Source organism: Thrips palmi, unplaced genomic scaffold (genome assembly GCF_012932325.1).
Source record: "Thrips palmi isolate BJ-2018 unplaced genomic scaffold, TpBJ-2018v1 HiC_scaffold_7, whole genome shotgun sequence".
In the NCBI taxonomy this organism is placed as follows: domain Eukaryota; kingdom Metazoa; phylum Arthropoda; class Insecta; order Thysanoptera; family Thripidae; genus Thrips; species Thrips palmi.
The window spans coordinates 5,159,314-5,180,694 of record NW_023144634.1 but is presented as its reverse complement, the minus strand read 5'-3'; the positions used below and the strand labels follow the sequence as shown (position 1 = coordinate 5,180,694).

At 59.8% G+C, this 21,381-nt stretch overlaps 1 protein-coding gene across 1 annotated transcript; it reads right to left on the bottom strand.

Moving 5' to 3' along the window:
- Nucleotides 1-4: 4 nt before the first annotated feature.
- On the bottom strand, nt 5-19,148 carry LOC117652733 (flocculation protein FLO11). The gene is made up of 7 exons (XM_034397825.1): nt 18,961-19,148; nt 6,192-6,277; nt 3,710-4,588; nt 3,232-3,371; nt 2,961-3,132; nt 2,743-2,855; nt 5-2,639 (listed from the first exon to the last, which is right to left on the bottom strand). The coding sequence occupies exons 2-7, from the start codon at nt 6,241-6,243 to the stop codon at nt 2,529-2,531; spliced, it is 1,467 nt and encodes a 488-aa protein (XP_034253716.1). The 5' UTR covers nt 6,244-6,277; nt 18,961-19,148; the 3' UTR covers nt 5-2,528.
- Nucleotides 19,149-21,381: the final 2,233 nt, after the last annotated feature.

Sequence of the window (21,381 nt, the reverse complement as noted above, 5' to 3'; positions counted from 1 at the left end):
AAGCTCTCTTTTTATAGATTCTTTTATCTTGCTCTTGACATTCTGACATGGACAGATAACATCTTTCTGTAAGAAACATAACAAGAGAACAAAACTTAAACAAACAATCACAGCAGCGTTAAGCATCATTCAACAATTCTTTTTATCAGATCATGTTTTTTTTTTTTAAATTAAATGTGGGAGAGAAGTACTCATTTTTTGCTTCCTAATTGTGGATGAGGCAATACTTAAAAGTAAATGCATAGTAAACTAGTGGGGCGTCCATCTTGAACAAAGTTTTGTAAGAGAGTTAGTAGACACCACAAGAAAATTAAGAGATAACCACTACTAAACTTCATTACTGTACTTGTGAAGAACATAATGGAATATGGAATGGAATGATGGTACACTTACTATTCTTGAAGGCAAAACTTAACATGGAAATAATGAAGGACAGGTTTCTTAGATTTATCACAGTTAATGAATATATGTGGAGAGCTAAGGTACATACAGTGAAGGTGCCTTAAGTTGAAGCGCTATTTTGCAGTGCTAGGGATGCAATACAAAAACCAAATAGTATGGCATGAAAATTATGAGAAGAAAGCACTCAAAAATACTCTATGTTTTCAATGATTTACCGACAGCATCATTATAATCCTTAAAAATTGACACTCAAGTTTATTATGCAGTTAAGCTGAAACAACATTCACACAAGAAAGAAAGAGAGAAAGAAAGAACGGAAGAGGGGAAATTACATTATGAAAATAGCTCCATGGTTTATCTACACTAAAATTCCTTTCAGTTGGTGATATGTGATGTGGAATAACAAAGATACACCTAAAAACTAGTCTACAGAGTTTTTATGTGAAAGCTCAACTTCTAAAATTGCAAACTCAGTAAAAACAAAGGTGTAAATAAGTTAACACCTGAACTGAGGTGTAAATCCTGTACTTCTACAGGCCCTTTAAGCGGCTTAAATTTACAACTCTGTTTTTCCTGTGATGATGGTACCCGAAAGTTACAGGGGCATGCAGGGCAAAGGCAGGTACTATTATTTTGGACTTTGTTTCATAAACATAAGTAAAACACAAACATTAATCAAATGAACAATCTTAAATACAGCAGTGCAATCTTAGTGTTTCTTTACTAGTTCTGTAATCCCAACAGAAAGCACACCCAAATTTCTTTTTACTAAATATTGTAGTAAAAGCAAGGTTTCGGTGCAATAGTGGTAATGAACTTTCATATTTTAGCTGATTGTATCATTTGATTTAAAACTGTAAGATTTTCCAGCACAATCTTGGATGAAGAAAGGGAAAACAAATCATGGACTAGGATAAACATGAAATATATTGTATGTACATTGCAACAATCTTATCTGTCTAATGGACCCAACTTGTGAATAGCTCTGGGTAAGAATGGAGGGAAACTTCATTGTTTAAAAAAAGGTTTTGCTTATGTGAGAATAGACCACCTAATTACATCGAACTAAAAATATCACAAAACAGGAGTGAGGGTATTTTATAATAATGCACAACAAACGATGCACTCAAATTTTAACAAGATAAAATGCATACGCTTATAGGCACATGTACACTTGATATCAGCATACTCATTACACAAACACAGCCCCAGGCCCATACGAACCTCACAACCTTAAAGTAAATTTTACCAGCAGAACGCTCAGGAGGTAAATTACACAGTTTTTATAAGACAATTGATTACGGAAATAAACTAAAGGGGGCAATCTAATCCACAATAGGCTTTAACAATAAGTTTACGTACTTTCATTGAGTGATTTCTGTTATTATACAACAATATGCCAATTTTTCTTTTTAGGCCTTTCTTGAAGAATTAATTACAGCTTGGATATGTTTCCATTTTAACAACAGTTTGAAAGTTGTCAGGTGTTTCAATTACCTTGGTAACTCTTTACATCAGATATGTACAAGTTGCATGGTAAGTGAAGTAAAAATTGCCACATAATTTTTAGAATGCCAGCCAAAAATCTTTCACATGTCCAGTGAGAAATCACCAATATATGTTTTTACAGAATACAAAATAAATCAAAACTGACTTTGATTTTGCAGATTTTCTATCAATAGCTACCGATTGCACAAGGACTAACAATACTTTGTCAAGTCAATTCAAAAGAAGTACAGCAAAAATAGAGCAAAATGGATTGATAAATAGAATCGGACATACAATTTTCAATGTTGGAACTACACAGGTAACAGTACACTACTCAATAAAATAGGCAGAATCTTCTAAGTCAATGGAATTAAAACACAAAACTACCACCACAATCTCCTAACAGAAACACACACAACAAAAGGTAAGATTCCTGAGTATAATATTCAGTAAAAATACTATGAAAAAGAAACATATTTCAGTGGGATTGATTTCCATAGGAGCAACTAGACTAAACTGTATTCTACACTCCTCGTAAATAAATAAAATGAACAGAAGGTCCACCTCTGCCGCTGTTTCTCCGAGAAATAAAAAACTGGGGAATGTTCGTTGACAGTGTGAACACACATTGACAATACCTAAAGTTTAGTGTGCTTAACAGTATCTGTCCAGTAATTTTGGATGGTCATTGCTTCAAGGCTGTTAAGAAATGAATCATTGTCAAGACTATACATTTCTTCAGAGTTTTCCTGAAACACAAAAGAAACAAAAGACATAAAGAAAACTGTTAATGATTCACTTGATGAAAAATTATTGTCACTACAAATATCCGTACTGTGTAAATTGACTTACCCGGAATGTACTGTCATCGATGTAGCCACTGGAGTCTGGATTACTGCACTTGTCGTTGAGAGTTTGAGGCTTGTTCAGGTAACGTCGCCGGTATAGAATAAAGCTCACAGTGCCTGGTGAGATAAAATTAAAAGGGGTTACGACGACTCAAACAAGCAAAGTGCCGCGGAAATTGTCGGTGAATTTTGCGATGCCGACGTGACGTCGACGTGACGTACCGACTAGACCCGCGAACACCACGATGCCGAGGACGATGCCGGTGATGGAGCCGGCATCCAGGCCGCCACCCGAGGACAGCGACATGGCGTCGACGCGGTGCTGCCGGGCGTTGCCGGCCGAGGAGCTCGCGGAGCCGAGGGGGGCGGCGGCGGACCGGTGGCTGTGCGGAGGCTGCGTCGCGCTGCTGGCGGTGGCGGCGGCCGCGCTCCAGGCCGGCGTCGTGGGGGCGGCGGCCGCTAGGGTGGTGGCGACGCGACGCGGAACGCCGACGCCGGGGTGCGCGGCGACCTCCGGGCGGATGCTACCGAGGCGCGGCGAGGCGGTACTGCTGAGATCGGGCTTGGTGGTGGCGGTGGCGCCCGGAGTCCGGCTGTCATTGGCGCTCGCGGCAGGCAGCGTGACGTCACTGGCTGCAGAACAGAAAAAGGTAAAGTCAGGGGTGAGCCCGGAACGGCATAAGATCGAATGTAGTCTAGCCTGTCAAGTTCAAGTTGAAGGCGGCGCGCCTGCCCCGCGCGCAGCATGGCGAGGCGGGTGGCCTACCCATCGACTGGCGGGCGCTCAATGTTTGCCATTTGCTGCCGCGGGCCGGGCCTTGCGTTCGCCGATCGCCGCCCTTGTGCACGCCCTTCCCTGATAATTTTGGTATCATCGGCACGCCGTTGCTGGGTGCATGGTGGGTGCATGCTTCCCGATCGATGGCCTTATCTCCAGCTTGATGTGCACTGGTGCGCCAACCGGGCCTTACCTGGGGCAGTGCCGGCAGTGCTCAGGGACATGGACTGCATTCGCGTCGGCGCGGTGCCGGTGGCACTCGCGGGGCTGGCAGAGCTGGAGGCTGCTTCGCTGGCTTCGGTGGGGCTGGCCTCGGCCGCCTCGGCGGATGATGCCGACACGGCCTTGGCCGGCTCGTCGTTGGGCATCTCGGCGGAGGAGGCCTGCAGCGCGGCCTCGTTCTCCGCGGCCGAGGCGGGGGACGGTGACGTCGGGGTGTTCTCCGACGGGGACGGCGTGGCGGCCTCGGCGAGCTCCTCGACGATCTCCAGTACACTGGTGACGGTGCCGGGCGGCCGGGTTGCCGGCGTGCCGGCGGTGGGGACCGCGCGCACCACGGTGGGCATCACGCCGACGGGGAGCACCCCGATGGCCTTGGGCTCCCGCGGCCTGGGCGCCGAGGACGAGGCAGCGGATGAGGACGCGGGCGAGGCTGGGGGCTGACTAGAGCTGGCGGTTGCGGCCCCCAGGCCCGGGCCGGGCCCGAGGGTCGTCAGGTACGAGACGGCTACCGGGGCAGCCGCTGAGGCCGCGGGGGCGGCCGACGAGGACTCGGACGCCTCTGACGCAGCGACGGGACTCGGAGTGCCGTCGCCCGCCCCCGCGAAGCCCAGCAGCCGGCGTGGGGCCCACGGGTACCACGCCGGCATCCCTGCCTCCACGGGGACGTGCAGGGCGTGGAGGGCGACTGGCGCCACCGCGGCCTGCACCGGCAACGGCGTCCACCAGTGCGGCTGGGGCTGGGGTCCGAGGCCCGCGGCGTCCCCGGGCCCGGCGAGGCGGAGGAGGCCTGGGTCGCCCCACTGCGGCTGCTGGCACCAGACATGGCAGGCAGCGAGCAGCACCGCGACCACTGCAACACGGAAACGACCACACAGTCAGTCCGATGCGCCTTTATCTGCTCACGACTGGAAAGCATGGGGATAACGAACGGCGAGACGGTCTCTCCTCTAGAGCACCGCGCGCGACGGCGTGACGCGTGCCTCCTCCGCCTCATGCACATGATTGTCGGCGGAGACTTGATCCAATACAGCCAGAACCGCTCCTTGACTACGCAAACGCGTTTCAGGCCCGCCAGTCACAACGCAAGCGAGCGTGCAAACCGTCCCCGGGGCAGAGCAGGGGCGGGGCAGGGGCGGGCCATTGGTCTGGGGCGTTTGGCGGCGCTGCGTCCGAACAACCCTCCGGCCGGCAGGGGCAGCGCGAGGCAGGGAGGGTGCGAGGCGAACGGCGCGACGTCGCTTCGGAGGCAGCCGAGCGAAGCTTGGCGAAGCCCGTGAAGAGTGCGGCCAAGGGTGGCGGCCCGGCGGCCCTGCGGTGACGGACGCCGGGCCCTAAAGCCGTAGCACGGACAGCCCGGCCCAGCCGTCCCTGGCGGGGCAGGGGGCGTGGGGCCCCACAATGGGAGGGCGCGCCACTGCAAGGGTCGCCCCGTGCAGCCTGCACCTCGCCCTGCAGCAAAGCTTCCGAAAGCTTCCCTCCTCGCCTGCCCCCAAGAGAGACCCCTTCTGGGCCTCTGGGGCGCTCATTTCCCCCACTCAACGGCCACGGCGCGCCACGGCGCCAAGGCCAAGGGCTGCGTCGCTGTTCTTTTCATGTTTCTGTGTTTTGTGCCTCAAAGACTCCAAATGAGAGAGGACTGCTGCAGCTGCCGTTGGGGAAGAGGAAGTGTGGGGGATTGTTGCTAGGGTACCACCGCGCGGAAGGCGAGGGGCGCGAGGGCTAGGGCGCTGCACGTGAGTGCCTCTGCGTCTGTGTGTGTGTGTCCTTTGTTCCGGTGTCACAGAGGGCGGCCGGTGACGTCACTCGGTACTCGGAGGGACGGAAAGGGACGCTGTTAACGCGATTAGCACTCACTCCCGTCCGGCCCCTTTCCATTCCCACGGTCCGCGGGGTCCGCGACGCGGGGACGCATCATTTCGCGCGTGTTTGTTTTAATTCCCTTTTCGGAGCGCGGAGCCGCGGAGCGGTGCACTGACGGGGCGGGGCGCACGAGGGGTCGCCGCTACAGTCGCCCTGACAACGGGAAGCCCTGCAGGCCTGCACCGCCTGCACGCGGCGTGGGCTTGGCGCCGCTTGGCGCATGGCAACCCGACGGGGGCGCCGTGTCGCCGGCTTTGCCCCGACCACTCAGCGATGTCACCCAGCGAGTTGGGCCCCCGTGTTTGGACACACACACAGACACACGTCGACACTCAATCCCCAATCCCAGACCACATGCGCTGCGCACCCCTCCCAGACCGCGACGCGCCGCTAGCCGAGCAAACGTTACTAAAGAAATCAAATAAATTTCAGACATTTCCATTTAAACTTTTCGACAGCCGGTGTACAATAGAACCAACAACAAAGGCGCAAAAATAATAGGAAAAATCGACCAATTGTACTTCTCCCTTTCCACTGGCCTCGGGGAGGAAAATAATGGTTTGTTGACTTAAAATAATGGTTTGTTGACTTACCAGGCGCCCGGCCCGTAATCCAGAACCAGTGTTGCCACCAATGCAAGGTCATGACTCCCTGCTTCTCTTCATCTTGGGGCCATCCGCTGGAACAGACACGCGGAACGAATCATTATTCATGAGCATCTCGGAGGACAGCAGACAGGTTGGCACAACTGCGAGCAACTGCACTCCGTTTAAAAAAATAAAGTGAATAACCGTTGTTAGCATGTAGTAAACAAGAGCAGACAGACAGACAGACAGACAGACAGACAGACAGACAGACAGAAGCGCACTGCTCAGCCTGCAGGGCGAGAGCGCCTCACGCATGCTAATGCAAGCGCGGCACACTCGCTCGACACACAGCCCCAGTTATCTCCCCATGCGGGGCGACCGGCTTCGAGCTTGCTTCCAGGCCTCCAGGCCTCCTGGCCTCGCCTCCAAGGCTCCATCCGTCAAACCCGATTCGACCGTGCGAACAGCCTCGCAGTGTCAAGGCTTGGAACGCCTGCGAGGTGGGCAGTCCCGCCCGCCACCCGTGCGTCGAGCCATGGTGGTTGCCTACCCAGCACGGCGGTCCCCGGTCGCACCGCCGGCCCCGAACATGACTTGTCCGCGCCGATTATCTTGCCAGTGTACCGCCCGTCCCGACGACATGAAAACACCGCTGCGATGCAAATGCCTCGCACAGCACCGCGCAAACGCAGTCCGCAGTCCGCGGGGCACACAAACCATAAATATCACGATATCGCCATAAAATTGGAAGCCCGACGGCACAAGTGTCGAGTCGGCCTCCGCCCGTCCGGCTTGGTCCGGCTGGGGACGCTCTCTGCGCCACGCGACGACCGCCACTCCGTCACTTCGTGTCACTTCGTGTCACTTCGTCACCGCGGCGGGGCCCACTAGGGGAAACGCGAGGATTCGCCACGCAGTCCGCAATGCCTTTGCTGCGCGCTGCGCGCCCCGGTCGCGTTTTTTGCCCGCGGCCGCGGCCCTTGGGGACGCTGGGACGCTCGTGATTAGCGACCGAGCGCTCCGAGCGCGCCGAGACCCGAAGGCGAAGGCGAAGACGAAGGCGATGACCTCTGGGACCGTCCCGGACCGTCCCGGAGGATTCGTCACGCGCCAGGCGGCACGGAGTCCGCGGAGGAGGCGAGGGAGTAGCGAGGCGGCGGCCGTCCTGATTCCGACTTTACGTCCCGGCAGACTGATTCCGAGAGCCGTTTTTGTCGCGCTGTCTCTCTCGCACTCATGGGGCGTCCCGCACAGGTGCGAGAGAGACAGAGCGACGAAAACGACTCTCGGAATCAGCCTGCTGGGCTTCAGGCCGCGGCGCCGCCATGGGCACCGCCCACACGGCGCACCTGCGAGACCCGCGGCCTGTCCGCCGCTTGCAGCCTCGCACCTCGCTCTTCGCACGCAGCCACTGCTTGTCTCATCGCCCTGCTGGAGGCGGCTGGAAAAGCTGAGGCGGACTGTACAGTACTGGAGCCACATGTCGCTCCCGAGCGAGGCTTTTCCGCAATTAAGGGGCGTCCCCCCCCCCCTCCCCTCCCCGGGGACTCGGCCGGACTCGGCTGCATGTCTTTCCAGGAGGCTCGCCTGGAATAGGCCTGGAAGGCCTGGAATCCCGAGCGTCATCTCCAGCACGACGCCGCCACAAATAGAGTCCATCCTTTCTGGAATTTCCATCCGCGCGAAGCACGACCCTTCGTTGCTTTTGCTCGAGCTGGAGCGATATGTAAGTCTGTCTTCCAGGAGAGGGTTCCTGGAATTCGAACTGCCGCGCCGTGGCCGCTTCGTTGGGGGCCCGGCTGGAGCGATATGCCGCAGGAGCGAGGTTCCTGGAAGTTCCTGGAACATCGCGCGGCATCTAGGACTGCACTGGAACGATATGCGTCTCCACTGAAATTACGAGTGCAGCAGACAGACAGACAGACAGACAGACAGACGGACGGACATACAGACAGGAAGGCGGGCCGCGTTGCAGCGGCGCTGCTCGGCGCAGGATCCCAGTGCCAAGGTCCGTGTCCGCGTGTCCGCGAGTCCGCGCGTCCGCCCGGGGCTCGGAGACTCGGAGGCTCGCGGGCTCGGACTCGGCTTGCTAGGCCTTGGCTGGCGCTCGGCCAGCGCAGCAAACACTTGGCCGGCTCGAGGTGCAGAGCTGGGCGCTGGACCGCGATAGCGCTAGAGCTCCTCTCGGTGGTTGTGCCCAATCGGAACTGCTGTCTCTCTCGCACTCATAGGGCGGCTCGTTCGAGTGCGAGAGAGACGGGGCGTTACGCGCTTTGTGTACACTGTAGGTCCCCCGGCTGGATTGGGTCGGCATGTTTGTTTCCTTATTCCACTTCCTCCCCGATTTCCATACCGCCTTCCGCTCACCCGCTCCCCAAACCATTTCCACGGCCGCGCCGCGCCGCGCGTTGCATGGAGATCAGGCCACTGTTCACTCCCTTTATTTACCTCGGGACGGTTCGTTTCCTCTCGTTTCGTCAGGCGGATCCTAGAAGCGCGGCAGACTGAGAGTCGTTTCCATCGCTCTGTCTCTCTCGCACGCGAGGGACGCCCCATGAGTGCGAGAGAGACAGCCTGCTGCCCGGCCGTCGGCCGCGTCGGACGCGCAACGCCAAGGAGTGCCGGCCGGTATCAAGTGTAGGGCCAGATAATCCCCACGGCCTGCTAAGCAGGAAGCGGCCACGTGAGGCCCGCGCCAGGATGGGAGCGACAGAGAGGGAGTGCTTCGTTCGGGGAGGAGCGGCGAGGGCGACAGAGAGGGAGAGTGTTTCGTTCGGCAGGTACGGGTAGAGCGAGGGAGACGGAGAGAGAGGGTGTGAGAAAGGCCGGGGCATAATGGCGGGCGCTTCTAAGTTACCTCACGCCATTTAGGCCCTATTGGAGCGGCGGGCACCTTTTAGCCCCCCCCCCTCCCTTTTGGGCCCTAGGCAGGGCGGCCCTGCGTTGTCTCAGCGTGCGGTCGCACGGCTAAGTACTGCCGCGCCGTGCCGTGAAACAGCATTACGCCTGCACTGCATTATGCCGGCAAGGTCGCCGAGGAGGCCGGCACCGCGCTGTGGGTCGCGCGGTATCTCGGCTGCGGCGGAAAACCTGAATTCGGGATCGTGGGAGGAATGAAAATGAAAAGTGTCCCCGGCGGCGGCGGGGCTCGAAGCCGGGCCGCTTGGTTTTGCAGTGCGCCGTGCCGCCGTGCGACAGGTGGGTACGGGTTCGGTTTCGGCGCGTCGGCAGGGGTCCGAGGCCACGGCGACGCAGCGCCGTAGCCAATGTCAAGGCGGGCGGGTCGCGGCGCTGCCGGTCCATATGTGGCGGCACGGCGGCGCGGCGGCGGCCAGCCTCGCCGACGGGGTCCGGGGCGTCCTGCAGGCCGAGGCTGTGTCATTCAAGGATGCACCGCCTCGGACGACGCGCAGCAAGCCATCGAGCCACTGCACTGCAACGGCCGGTGCCTTGGCCGTGCCGTGGCGGTGCTGTGCCGCTTCCCTTCTAGGACTTCCACTTTCTCTGATCGTCATCGCGGGACGAGGACGAGGGACTCGAGGGACTCGAGGAGGAGCGCTTTCTGTCGCGCAAAATTAAATCCGCTTCATGTCGCTTCGAGTAAACCAGATTGGGCCGAGCGGCTGGCGGGGCGAGCGGGCAAGCGGCGTCTCACGGGCGGACGGGGACGGGGCGGCCCGCTCCTGGCGTTTGGCGTCGCCGTGAGGCGCTCTCGGCGCTCGCGCAGCACCACGCAGCACTCGCAGACCGAGCTCGGCTCACCCGGAGTCTCCCAGAGCAATGGGCATTAAGATAAAGACGGCTTCCGTCGCTAGCCAATGAAAGAGAAACCCGTTGGTCCCCTTTGTCAATCGAGTAAAAATTTAGCATTTTCCTGTGGAACAAAACCGCGCTGCGCGCGTACACTGTACACACCACGCCGTGCACCGCCCGCCTGCGGCCTTGCTTGCGGTCCGCCGTGTTCCGTATTTGGCGCCAAAAGCAAAGCGCGCCGGCCCGACCTTCATTTCCGCCATGCCAGCCCATGCCACTTCCACGCAGAGAAAGCGGAGGGAGCCGCTCTCGCCCCAAAGCGGCAAAGCGGCAAAACACAAAACGTTTTAATAAGCTCAAAGTGTGTGTGGGAATCTGGGAATTCCCCGGGCAGCCCGGGCAGCGGGAGGAGAGCGGCGCCAATTATCGGCCAGTCGCCGGACGCTCCAGTCTGGAGGCGCCGCGCTGCCGCGCCCGCTGGACACGCCAGTGGAGTCACTCCAGTGTAGTGACTCCAGTGTAGTGAATCCAGTGAAGTGACTCCAGTATAATGACTCCCAGTGTAGAGACCCCAGGGAGGTGACTCCAGTGCAGATGCCATGGTGTAGTGACTCCCGGGCAGAGACTCCAGGGTAGAGACTCCAGTGAAGAGAACCCAGCAGAGTAGAGACCCCTGTGAAGTGACTCCTAGGCAGAGTCTCCAGGGTAAAGACTCCAGTGTAGAGGTCCCAGTGTAGAGGCCCCGGTGTAAAGGCCCCAGTGGCCCGGTGTAGAGGACCCACTGTAGAGGCTCCAGTGAAGTGACTCCAGCGTGGTGGTCGGGCGCGCGTGCCCGCAATGGCAGGTGTCACCGCTCCAGTTAGCGCCGCAACGCGACGGGCGGCCGGCCAGACAGGCAGGCGGAGCAGGCGGCGGTGGGAACTTGAACCTGGCCGACAAATTAACAGCCCGAGTGGCGGGCCGTCGCTGGAGAGACAATGACGGCCCGGTCCTGGAGAGGGGTGCAGTTTCCCCGCTGGATTCGCGATTTGGGCCGAATTTCGGAAGCGCCTGGGTCCGATCCAAGCCGGGAAAACGTTGTTCGGGGGCAGCGATCTTTAATCCTTCCTTTGGCATGCCCCGTGCCGAAACTTGTTGGCAGTGGAGGTACTTTCATGCTGCCCTGCTGCAGGCTGCCCTAGCAGTGCCGAGCAGGGCGTCTAGTGCAGCGTCCATGACAGGACGGTATGGCTACTCGTTGTTCACTGCTTTTGTTTCGCCGTTCCGCTTCCTGCCCGCCCTCCTGCCTCCAGGCCGGAGCCCATCTTGTCCTTCTTGCTGCCCGGCTCAGCCGGCGCACACCGCAAAAAGGGGGCTCCCAATGTTTTTGTTCAAAATATTAATTCTTTCTGCCGACGCAAACGTACTCAAACCATTTTTCTGTCGCTGTTAAGACCCGACCCGTTGATGCTGCATCGCGCGCTTTGAAATGCAGATTTCAAGAAGCGCCGTCGGCTTTTGCGCTCTCTCTCTCTCATCCGCGATGTTATTCCTGGCTGCAGAACAAACGATCCAGCCTGCATTCGTCTTTGTCAGTGCGCTCGGCTACGCCCCCCTCCACTGCCCGGACCACCGACTACGAGTCTCGGCCTCCATTTTCCCTTTTTAGGTTTGGGAAATTGGAGGGAAAAGGAGCGGCGGAGGACGCGCGGAATAATTGAAAGTTTCCATTCCTTCGCAGTTTTTACACAAAGATTCTTTTTTGTTTCTTTTTTTTTGTCTGGTTGTCGGTTGGCTGCACTGAGCATGCTGGCCGCGCCGTTCGGTCCGGCGAGCGCGCGCAGTGCGGCGCAGTGTCGCCAAAATTACCCCGCGACAACTTTTACTTGTGGAGCCTGGCCGGCCTGCCAGCCCGGCGTTGCCTGGCGTGGTCCTTGTGGACAAAGGGGGCGCTGGAGGAGGCACTGGAGAAGGGGCCCGCAAATTGGCCTACCCTGCAAGAGAGCGGTCATGCTCACGGCGTGGCGCGCGGCGTGGCCTGCCAGCGCGTCGCAGACCGTCGCAGACCGTCGCAGACTCGGCGACCTGCCTGGCCGCGCCTATTCACCAACCAGACACTGCAGGTCGCGGCGGCGGTCCGCGGACTGCGGCCCTCCAGAACCACAGCCCGCCGAGGCGCGCCGAGGTGTCCCAACCGCGGCCTTCGTCCTTCGGAGCAATTCGCCGGAAAGCAGGCACTCCGCCCTAGCACGCCCTGAGGCAACGCGCTGAGTCACCTCGCAGGGCCTCGTTCAGGACCTCGGCCGAAGCCTCCTGCAGGACCCCGGCTACACGGCACTTCGTTGAACACAGCGAACAGAACCCTGGACCTCGCCTAGGAGGGTCTCCTAGGGTGGCCCGGCCTGGCGGTGCTGGCGGTGCAACAGGCGAGCCCCAGGCCGTGCAGCAGACGTTGGCGGTGCCCCACGGTGCCCTGGCGCCATGCTGGCGCGGTGATTGGAGCGCCACTGGAGTCCGTTCAGCACGTCCAGCGAGCCTCCCAACGCGCTTCGGGCAGCGCGGCCAACTTCCAGTGGAGTGGCTTGTCAAAAGCAGGCTCTGTTTGCACAGTGGAGCGTCCTGACGTCACCGGCGAAACTGATAAAGGGGGAGGGGGGTCGGGGTGGACGCAAGGTCGCAAAGTGCTGGCCGAGTCGACGAGGTGCCCGAGGCAGGCCAGGCGGGGCGGGCCAGGCAGCGCAGCCGAAATCAACGAAATGCGCCGCGCCGCACTTTGCGCTGCTCGTCCTGGTCGTCCTTCTGGACAGGGACCGCAGCGAGGGCGGCGGGGCGTGGGCGGACGCTCGGCGGAACGATCCGCCCACGGCCCGTCACATGTCCCCACGGCGCCCCGGCGTCACAAGGGTAGCAGCCCGTTATGCAAATGAGGGCTGCGAACAGGCGGCCCGAGCGGGGGCGGGGCGAGGGCCGGGAATTGTCTCTGACGCGGCGCAAGCCGCGCAAGCTGGGCAAAGCGGGGAGCAAGACGACCCGGAGGACTTGCCTCAGCGGCTCGGCCGGCTCACTGAGTCCTGGAGTCCTGGAGTGGCTGCCTGCCGCGTCACGCCCGGAGCCGACAGCATCCATCGCCCTGCCCGAGGCTCTGCCCTGCCCGCTGCCACGGCCGCTTCCGCCGTATTTTTCCCGCCCAACTTTCCAGAGCACTTGTGTCCGCCCGACATGTCAGCCTGGAAATGAGACGCATGAGCTATGGCAGTGTTGACAGCCTTCCACCACCACCGCCCTTCTCCCTCGACACCCGAGCCCGCCCCTCCGGCCGCCGCGGGGCGGGGCGGGGCGGCTAAAGCTTCCCGTGGTGGCGAAAACGTCACGAACCGCGAGGCTCGCCAGCACTTTATTGAAAAGAGCGACGCGATGCCTCGATGAGATGCGATGGCGGGGCGGGGTGGGGCGGGGCGGGGTGGGGCGGGGCGGGGCGGGGCGGGGGGGAGGCGTTGGAAGCGGACCGCGCCGTTATAGAGGTACCCCACACCTGGGGCCCGGCGGCCCCGCGGCGTGCTCGCCGAACTCGGTAAGGCCCTCCGCGCAGACCGCCGCCGCGCCGCCACCGCGCCTCGCCCGCCTTGCCGCGCAACGACATCCGATGCAGTTACGGGGCGTGGCGAGGAGAGCGGGAGAAGGAGAAGAAGGAGGAGAAAGAGGAGGCGGCGGCCAGCAGGCCCTTCCCAGACGATGGAGCCGTTGATTGTGTTTGGAAAGGCGAGCGCGAGTTGATTCAACCCGTCGCGTCGGACCGTCGGCGAACAGCGAGCAGCCAACAGGGTCGCGGCCGCCGCGGCCACCCAGGGCCCGGCCCAGGGCCACCCAGGCGTGGGTGGCGCGGAGCCGCGCGGAGCCCTTCACCGACACGGCGAGCTTGTCGTGCAACGGGTGCGTGGGAGGACCGGGCGCTCGCGAGTAGCGAGCGAGGCAGCCGCGCTGCTGATTAGCTGGAATTGACAAACGACTCATCAGACGACTCACATCGCGTCGCCGCGTCGCCGTCCCCAGGGCCGAGCAGACGGCCCCCAGACGCGCGTGTCCGTGTGTGAGAGTGAGTCACAGCGGCACCCACTAGGTATGACGGCATGCGTCGGTCGTCTCTGTCGCACCCGTCGGCGCCCCGGCCGGACTACAGTGGCGCGCCTTGTCGCTGAATCAGCAGCGCCGTGTTCCGCGGTCCGCGCTCTGCATGTTTGGCCGCGGCAAGCGCGAAGCACGCCACTGCACTGTTTGTTCTCGCGCCGAAACGTTCATTGTTTATTCCGCGAGGTTTCCCGCCACACGCGTGCGCCATCGCCGTCTCTCTCGCACCCCTACGGCGCGCCCCGTGGGTGCGAGAGAGACAAGCAGCCTCCCGGTGCACTGCACGTGCACGGCGCGTCGCCGTCGTCATGGGAGTCATGGAGAGTTCGCGGCGGGGCGGGGGTCCCGGCGGACGCGGGTCCGCGACGCCTCCATGAGGTAACCAAGGGCGTTGGCGACGTCCTGAGGATGTGCCTCGCACGGCCTACTTGGCGGGTCCCTTTCGGTCCTCCCGGCCCCGCCACGCTATCCGTCACGGCGGTGCGCAGACTGTGTTGTCCTTGCGTCACTGGCACTCCGGATGCAGGGCAGGGCGCGCAGGGCTCGGCGAGGGCGCCCAGGGGCGGCGTGGCGCCACATGCAACGCGGGGGTCATGAGCACACGCAAACACACACACGCACTCACACACTCGCGCGGCGCAGACAGTGCTATGGCGTTCGCTGAACTCCAAGTCGGCCCGGCCGGGCCCGGCCCCCTCCCAGCGAGCAGCCCTTCGAGTCCTTGGTGGACAAGGCGTCCTGAATAGCAATGCGGAAAGTTTCCCTCCCCGGCGCCATCACTTAGGGCGACCCAACCCCCAGCGCCTACACTGGGAACAACGACCACCGCACTCATCACTCCGACTTTCTTTACACGCCGCGCTGCTTTGCAGTGGCGCGACGGTAATCACTGCAGCCCGCATAGACAAGTGAAGCGATCCGGACAGAGTCGTGGCCCGCCCCGCCTCACCCCGCCCCGCCCCGCCCCGCCCCGCGTCACCCGTCTGGAAGTGATGCGCCGTGCACGCGCCTGGTTGATGACCCCGCGGGCCAGGCCGCGGAATGCGTGAAGAAGCACTCCACGGCTGCAGCACCGCGAAACACCGCGACGCGCGCGCTAAACGCTGGAGGCGCCGCGACGTGCCGCGTTAGGAGCGGTCCGCTAAAACGCGCCGAAAACGCGGCGGGGGCCGAGTCCGGCCGCGTCGGACGACGGCATGCAGTGCACCGCCACAGAGGCGGGGACCTGGAACGGCAGGCGGCACTGGCGTTGTCAGGCAGCGTGAGTGGAATTAATGGTTGACTGATAGCAGGAGCGGGCTGGTTTCGAAAAGCGTCTCCGTCTCTCTCGCACTCACGGGCGTGCGCACAAAAGAGTGTGACAGAGACAGAGCGACGTACCGCTACGCACCGCGGCTTGGATCGGTCCTGACAACGACACACAGGGACGAGCGAACAATGTACAACACGTGTTCCACTCCGATACGCGCGTGCACGCGTCACTGTCACTCTGCCTCTCTCGCACCCGTCCGGTCCTCCGGTGCGCCCTGCGAGGGCGACGAAGACAGAGCGACAAAATAATGACCCTTTCGGGACGAGGGCGCTGCCGCAAAGTGGGGTCCGTTCCGCGATACCGGGGATCAGCTCTGAGTATCCAGTGACGCGGACGCGGCCACGCGGCGGGCTGCTCAGGCTCAGGTGCCCCTTGGGCTGCCCCTTGCTGCCCCGCCCCCTCCGCGGGGATGGCCACACATTATCGGCGGGGAGGGTCATCGCCTGCCTGCCGACGATTCCGCGGGTCGCACAGTGGGCCAGAAGACCGGTGGAGGCGGCCAAAACTCGAGACGCGTTTTGAGCTCTAGAGTCGCTGAATGGGACTCGAACCAAACGTGTGACCCCACCAATGGATTCCTCGTTCCCCACCAGGCTCGGACTGGCCCCCAAAAGGCCCCGGCGGATAAGCCGCAAAAGGCCCCCGATCATCATTGTTTTTACCCTCCATGACCAACTTCGTGAGGCTACCGCTACCAAACTAGTTGCGGTCAACAGCCTTCCCGTACAGGACATGAAAGAGTAAGGTCTTAAGAATTCTAGGGCGTCGAGGGAGGCCTTTCACGGCAACTGTATTGGACACAGTGGCCACCCAAAGTCAGCAAAATCAGCAAATTTCCGATATTCGACTACTTTTTGACCAACATGGTCGGAAAATCATTGCGGTCAAAGGCAAAATCGTTGTGGTCAACGTCTTCCCGATACAGGGCATGAAAGAGTAGAGTCTTAAGATTACTAGGACGTCGAGGGAGGCCTTTTACGGCAACAAGATTGGACACAGTGGCCGCCCAAAGTCAGCAAAATCAGCAAATTTCCGAGATTCGACCACTTTTTGACGAACTTTGGTCCCAAAATCGTTGCGGTCAAAGGCAAAATCGTTGTGGTCAACGTCTTCCCGATACAGGGCATGAAAGAGTAGGGTCTTAAGAATACTAGGACGTCGAGGGAGGCCTTTTACGGCAACTAGATTGGACACAGTGGCCGCCCAAAGTCAGCAAAATCAGCAAATTTCCGAGATTCGACCACTTTTTGACGAACTTTGGTCCCAAAATCGTTGCGGTCAAAGGCAAAATCGTTGTGGTCAACGTCTTCCCGATACAGGGCATGAAAGAGTAGGGTCTTAAGAATACTAGGACGTCGAGGGAGGCCTTTTACGGCAGCTAGATTGGACACAGTGGCCGCCCAAATTCAGCGAAAACGGCTACTTTCGGAGATTCAATCACTTTTTGACCAACTTTGTGACGTTACTGACCAGTCCCAAACCCGAAGGCCCCGGCAGATTTGTCTGCCTGTCTGCCCTGGCCAGTCCGAGCCTGTTCCCCACCGTGCAACGCTCTTACAAGACGGCGGCGTTTGCTTGGGGCGCTACACTACACAGCGGCCAGCCAGCGCGGGGCGGCCGGCCTGAGGCCCTAGCCGGCCCGGCCGGCACCGTGCCAACCTCAACCTCGAGTAGAGCACGTCGATAAATCGATAAGTCGAACGAGGCGCCAACCAGACCAACCCGGCCGGGCCGCGCTGGCGTAGAGGCACCACACTGGAAGGGCCGGGAGGCTTGGAAGGGCACCACCACCGGGCCGCCGGGACGGTGCAATATCGTGACCGCGCACCGCGCACGGAGCACAAGCTGCTTTACCGCTTTGACCCAGTGGCAGCTTTTACAACAGCCGGCAGGGCGGCACCTGTGTCAGGCCAGACGGTCCCAACGCCATAGCCAGCATTTCCCTGCCCTTACCCTCCACCACCCTCTCGAGAGGTCGAAAAACACGCCGGGCTCTAATTCAGACCCCAAAATCAATCTTCCCCTCGCTCTCTGTCTCTGTGTGTGTGTGTGTGTGTGTGTATTTTTCTAGTGCGGCGGCGTCTTGCGGCGCAGACGCGCGGTTTGTTTGCAGTTTCCGTGCTTCGCGGTTCGCGCCGCTCCTCACCGCGAACACACACACGCACACACGCGCGCTCACACACACACACTCACGTAATCCACGGCGGTTCTTTAGCGCGGAAAGGGTCAACCCGCGGGTCAGCGCATCGCCGCGTCCGCGGAGTGGAGGGCCGAGCGAGCGGCCGGTCGGCAGAGCCACGGCAGAGCCAGAGCGTTGCACCCGGCGCGCCGCCGACGGGGCTGACTGGGCTGCTTACTGCGGACTTCATAGCACCGTAAGCACACACACTGTGTGAGGCGGGTCAGGGCTGGCTACTGTCAGGGAGGAAGTACTCGGAGGAGAGGGACACTACCAGCGGGCTGTCCGAACCGCGCGTTCGTCGCTCTGCCTCTCTCGCACCCCTTCCTTGCGCGACGCCCCCAGAGTGCGAGGGAGCGAGAGAGACAGGCACTGTTCGGAACCAGCCTGCAGGACAGCGCGACAGGCCTTAATTACCCAATTAAACTCACACGCCAACGAATTCTTGACCCTTCCGCCACACTGTACTAATGGAGGAAGGACAGCCTCGTCCACTCAGCAGGAGAGCAGCAATAGCGGCAATGGCTCTAGAGCCTCGCCGTAGTCTAGCCTGGTCTAGCCTGGTCTAGCCTCTGGCGGAGTGTTTGGGGCTTCACCCTCCACCCCTCATCCTCTGCTCGTCGGCCGCCACACTGCAAGTCTCATCCTGGGCGCTTAAGCCCCATCCAGCCGGTAGCGAAGCTGGCGCTTAAGCGCTTAAGGGCTTAAACCACATCACGTCCGTCAACATTGAGTGGACCGACAAAAAATTTAGAAAATAGTCAGCAACACAAACAAATAGGGAAATAATTGGGCACGGTGTGCGAACATGTGTTCTTAGTCGTGAGTACTCGATGATGCGACACCTGACACCCGACAGTACAGTCACGGACGGCGGGTATGTCAGGTAAACAGGTTTGAGTAGGCACGCGGTCACGAATGAGTCGTCAAGTAAAAAACAATGAAAGGACGTCGGTTTGACAGTTCCCCACTGGTGTAGGTATTTTGGGTACTATGACTTGCAAGCTAAATTTTTTTAAAGTTTTTTTTTAGGAGGAGGGGGGGGCGAACGCAAATTGGCATGTCACTGCCAGTGCTTCACTTTCGAAAATCAAAACCAAACAGATAACAACATGAATTAACTGAAGATTTTTTTCCTTCTCTTTTTTTTTGTTTCTTTGTTTCCAACCTCCAAATTCCACGCCAGGGCACAACTCGAAAACCTGGGCGTGACATCCTCCGGCGAGGCGTCCAGCCTTCAGCGCGAGAGCCTCATCTCTCGACACGGCAAATGCCGCCACAAATAGCTGTCCCGGAACCCGCGGAGCATCCCGCAAATATCACATCATCGTCCAGAACGGCACACTGACTCGACGTCCAACTGCAAGGAGAGCGATTCTGCACTCGGCACGCACGCAGCGCGGGGCACGAGCCGCCCGGACACTCACCTGCCTCGTCAAATCCGGGCTTCCCACGACATCTGGACACACCGAGGCACTCGGTTCACACAATATCATTCACAACGCGCGAGCCAAACCGAGAAACACCCGTCCCGTGCAAGTCTGGGTCCACCATTGATGTTTTTGTGCTCACAGCTCGCTGGCCCTGTCGCGAGCTTCTCCTGCTGGCCGCCAGGGTGCGCTGTCGTCGCTAGCGCCGCGGAGGGGTGGCGGGGGCCTCGGGGACCGCCAGTAAGCAGCGAGGCGCCGCAGAGGATCGCTCCGCACGATGAATAAGAAACCCTCGAGCGGCAGACGCAAATTGAAACACGCGCAATTATTTCACGGAGATAACTAGGATTGAGAACTCGCTCTGCGAGCCGAAAGAAATTCCTGAAAACACCGAGTCAGACCGTTTGGGCGACCGCCCCGTTTCGCACCTCGCACACCGCGCGACGGTGGCGCCACCGTGCGGACACTGGAGGAAACTCGCGACGTGCGGCGTAGTCCGACGCGCCGCCGAGAGGTGGCGCCACCGCTTGGCGGGAAAGTTCGGAACGGTGACCGTTTCGAGAGCCGTTTGGAACGGCGGCGATCGTGGGGCACAACGCGTGAATGGGCCTTGCCACTCTGTGTTGATGAGTGAGACACTCCAGTGGGCCGATAACAGAAAAATGTCGAGGGAAAATACCGCTGAATGTTATCAGTTGCCGAGGTTTCCACCCTTTGAGTGCGATAATGCGATAAAACACCTTTCCTTCTGTCTTTCAAATACAAAGACGCAGGGGCTAGTGGCGGCCGATGCCGTGACCTATTTTCTCAAATCAAGTAGTTCTTAACAAAGATAGACAGGACATCCATCAGGTGCCCTGGTCATGGTGCGTGGAGGGATGGTTTGGCGTGTGCTGGGTTGCCTAGCTTCCAATCGGTTGGCGTTAGATATCGACGTCCTACCCTCTGAGACTGCCAATGCCTCTTCGCTGTACTTCGCTGGGCTGCTGAAGGCCCAGCCTTGTTATTGAAGGGTGCTTCGCGCCCTTCCTCGGGGCGAGCGCCCTATCGCGTCCCCGCCCCGTAGTTCGATACTGTCGTCTAGGTGATCCGTAAACACGGCCCGGGGTACGCAGCTCTTTGCAGCCCCCTGACCACTGCCCGCTTCCTGGTCCTTGGAAGCGACTACCTTCGGGACTCTGCATGTGGGGCCCAGGGAACTTCCCGGTCCGCGAGTCCAGACTGTCGCCCGCTGCCGCCACGCAGCGCCGCGTAGGGGCGCCGCCCCGCCGAGCTTGAACCTCCCCGTCGACGACGCCATCTTGCGTCCCCGCGAGGCTACGCGAGGCTACGCGAGGCGGGGCGCGCTGTCCCTTCGCCGAGCAGGTAACGTAGCGTCGCGTAGCGCCGTAAAAAGGCTTTACCGCTCCGAATCGTCAATGTCGTTTGCAGGCTGTAGGCACCGCGCCCTCGCTCACGGCCAGGGTCGCGGCCGCCGAGGCCTCGCGACTTAGGTACAGGTAAGGTCGAGTGCCCCCGGGCGGGCGGGGCGGGGCGGGGCGGGGCGGGGCGGGGCGGGGCGGGGCGGGGCGGACACCTGACACTCGGTACACGATCTGTCATTCAACGGTACGGCCCGAGGAGGGCAAATCGGTGAGGGCGGCCCAGGCCAGGGCGACCCTCGCCTTCGTGCCGTTGGCCCCGTTGGCCTTTTACCCATTCATCGGGGTGCTCGGCTCGGGGCGCCGTCTGGCGGCGACTCGCCAAAACAAACCCAATCAGACTGCGACTGCACCGTGATGTGATCCCCGGCGGCCGTCTCGCCCGCAGGCAGGCGGGGGCGAGCGGGGGCGGGCGGGGGCGCGCCGACTTTTCAGGGGGAGAGTACCCCACCGTGTGGGGCGGGGGTTAATTTGAGGCGTGCGGACCAGGCCTCTTGAGCCGACACGCTATAGCTCAATGAGCTTGGGGATGGCAGGGGGAAGGAGAGGGGGGGCTGCGCCAGTTCGCGCTGATTGGCTACAAAAGTTTGGTCAGCCCCGAGGTGTTGGCACGGCTTGGTACTATAACTTCCCTGCCCCCTCCCTCTCCGAGCACCTCAACATGGCATTAAGTGCTGCACAACACACTGCGCCGCAAATTGAATTCGCGTCTCGTGGCGGGGCGGGGCGGGAGGGTCGATCACGCCGCCGATGATGGGACGGGGGACGGTCTGGCCGGGTTGACGGGGAGGTGCGTGGCCCCGGGTGCGTGCTGCAGACTGCAGGCCTCGTTGATGGCGCCGCGGCGACCTGATTGATGGTGTGCCGTGTCGTGGCCGTGCCGCGGTGCCGGGCGCGCCGGCGTGTGTCACGGCGGTCACGGCGTCGCCGGGGCGCGGGCGGCGTTTGACAAACGCCTGCGACGCCGAGACGCACCACCACCGCGATGCGGCACCGC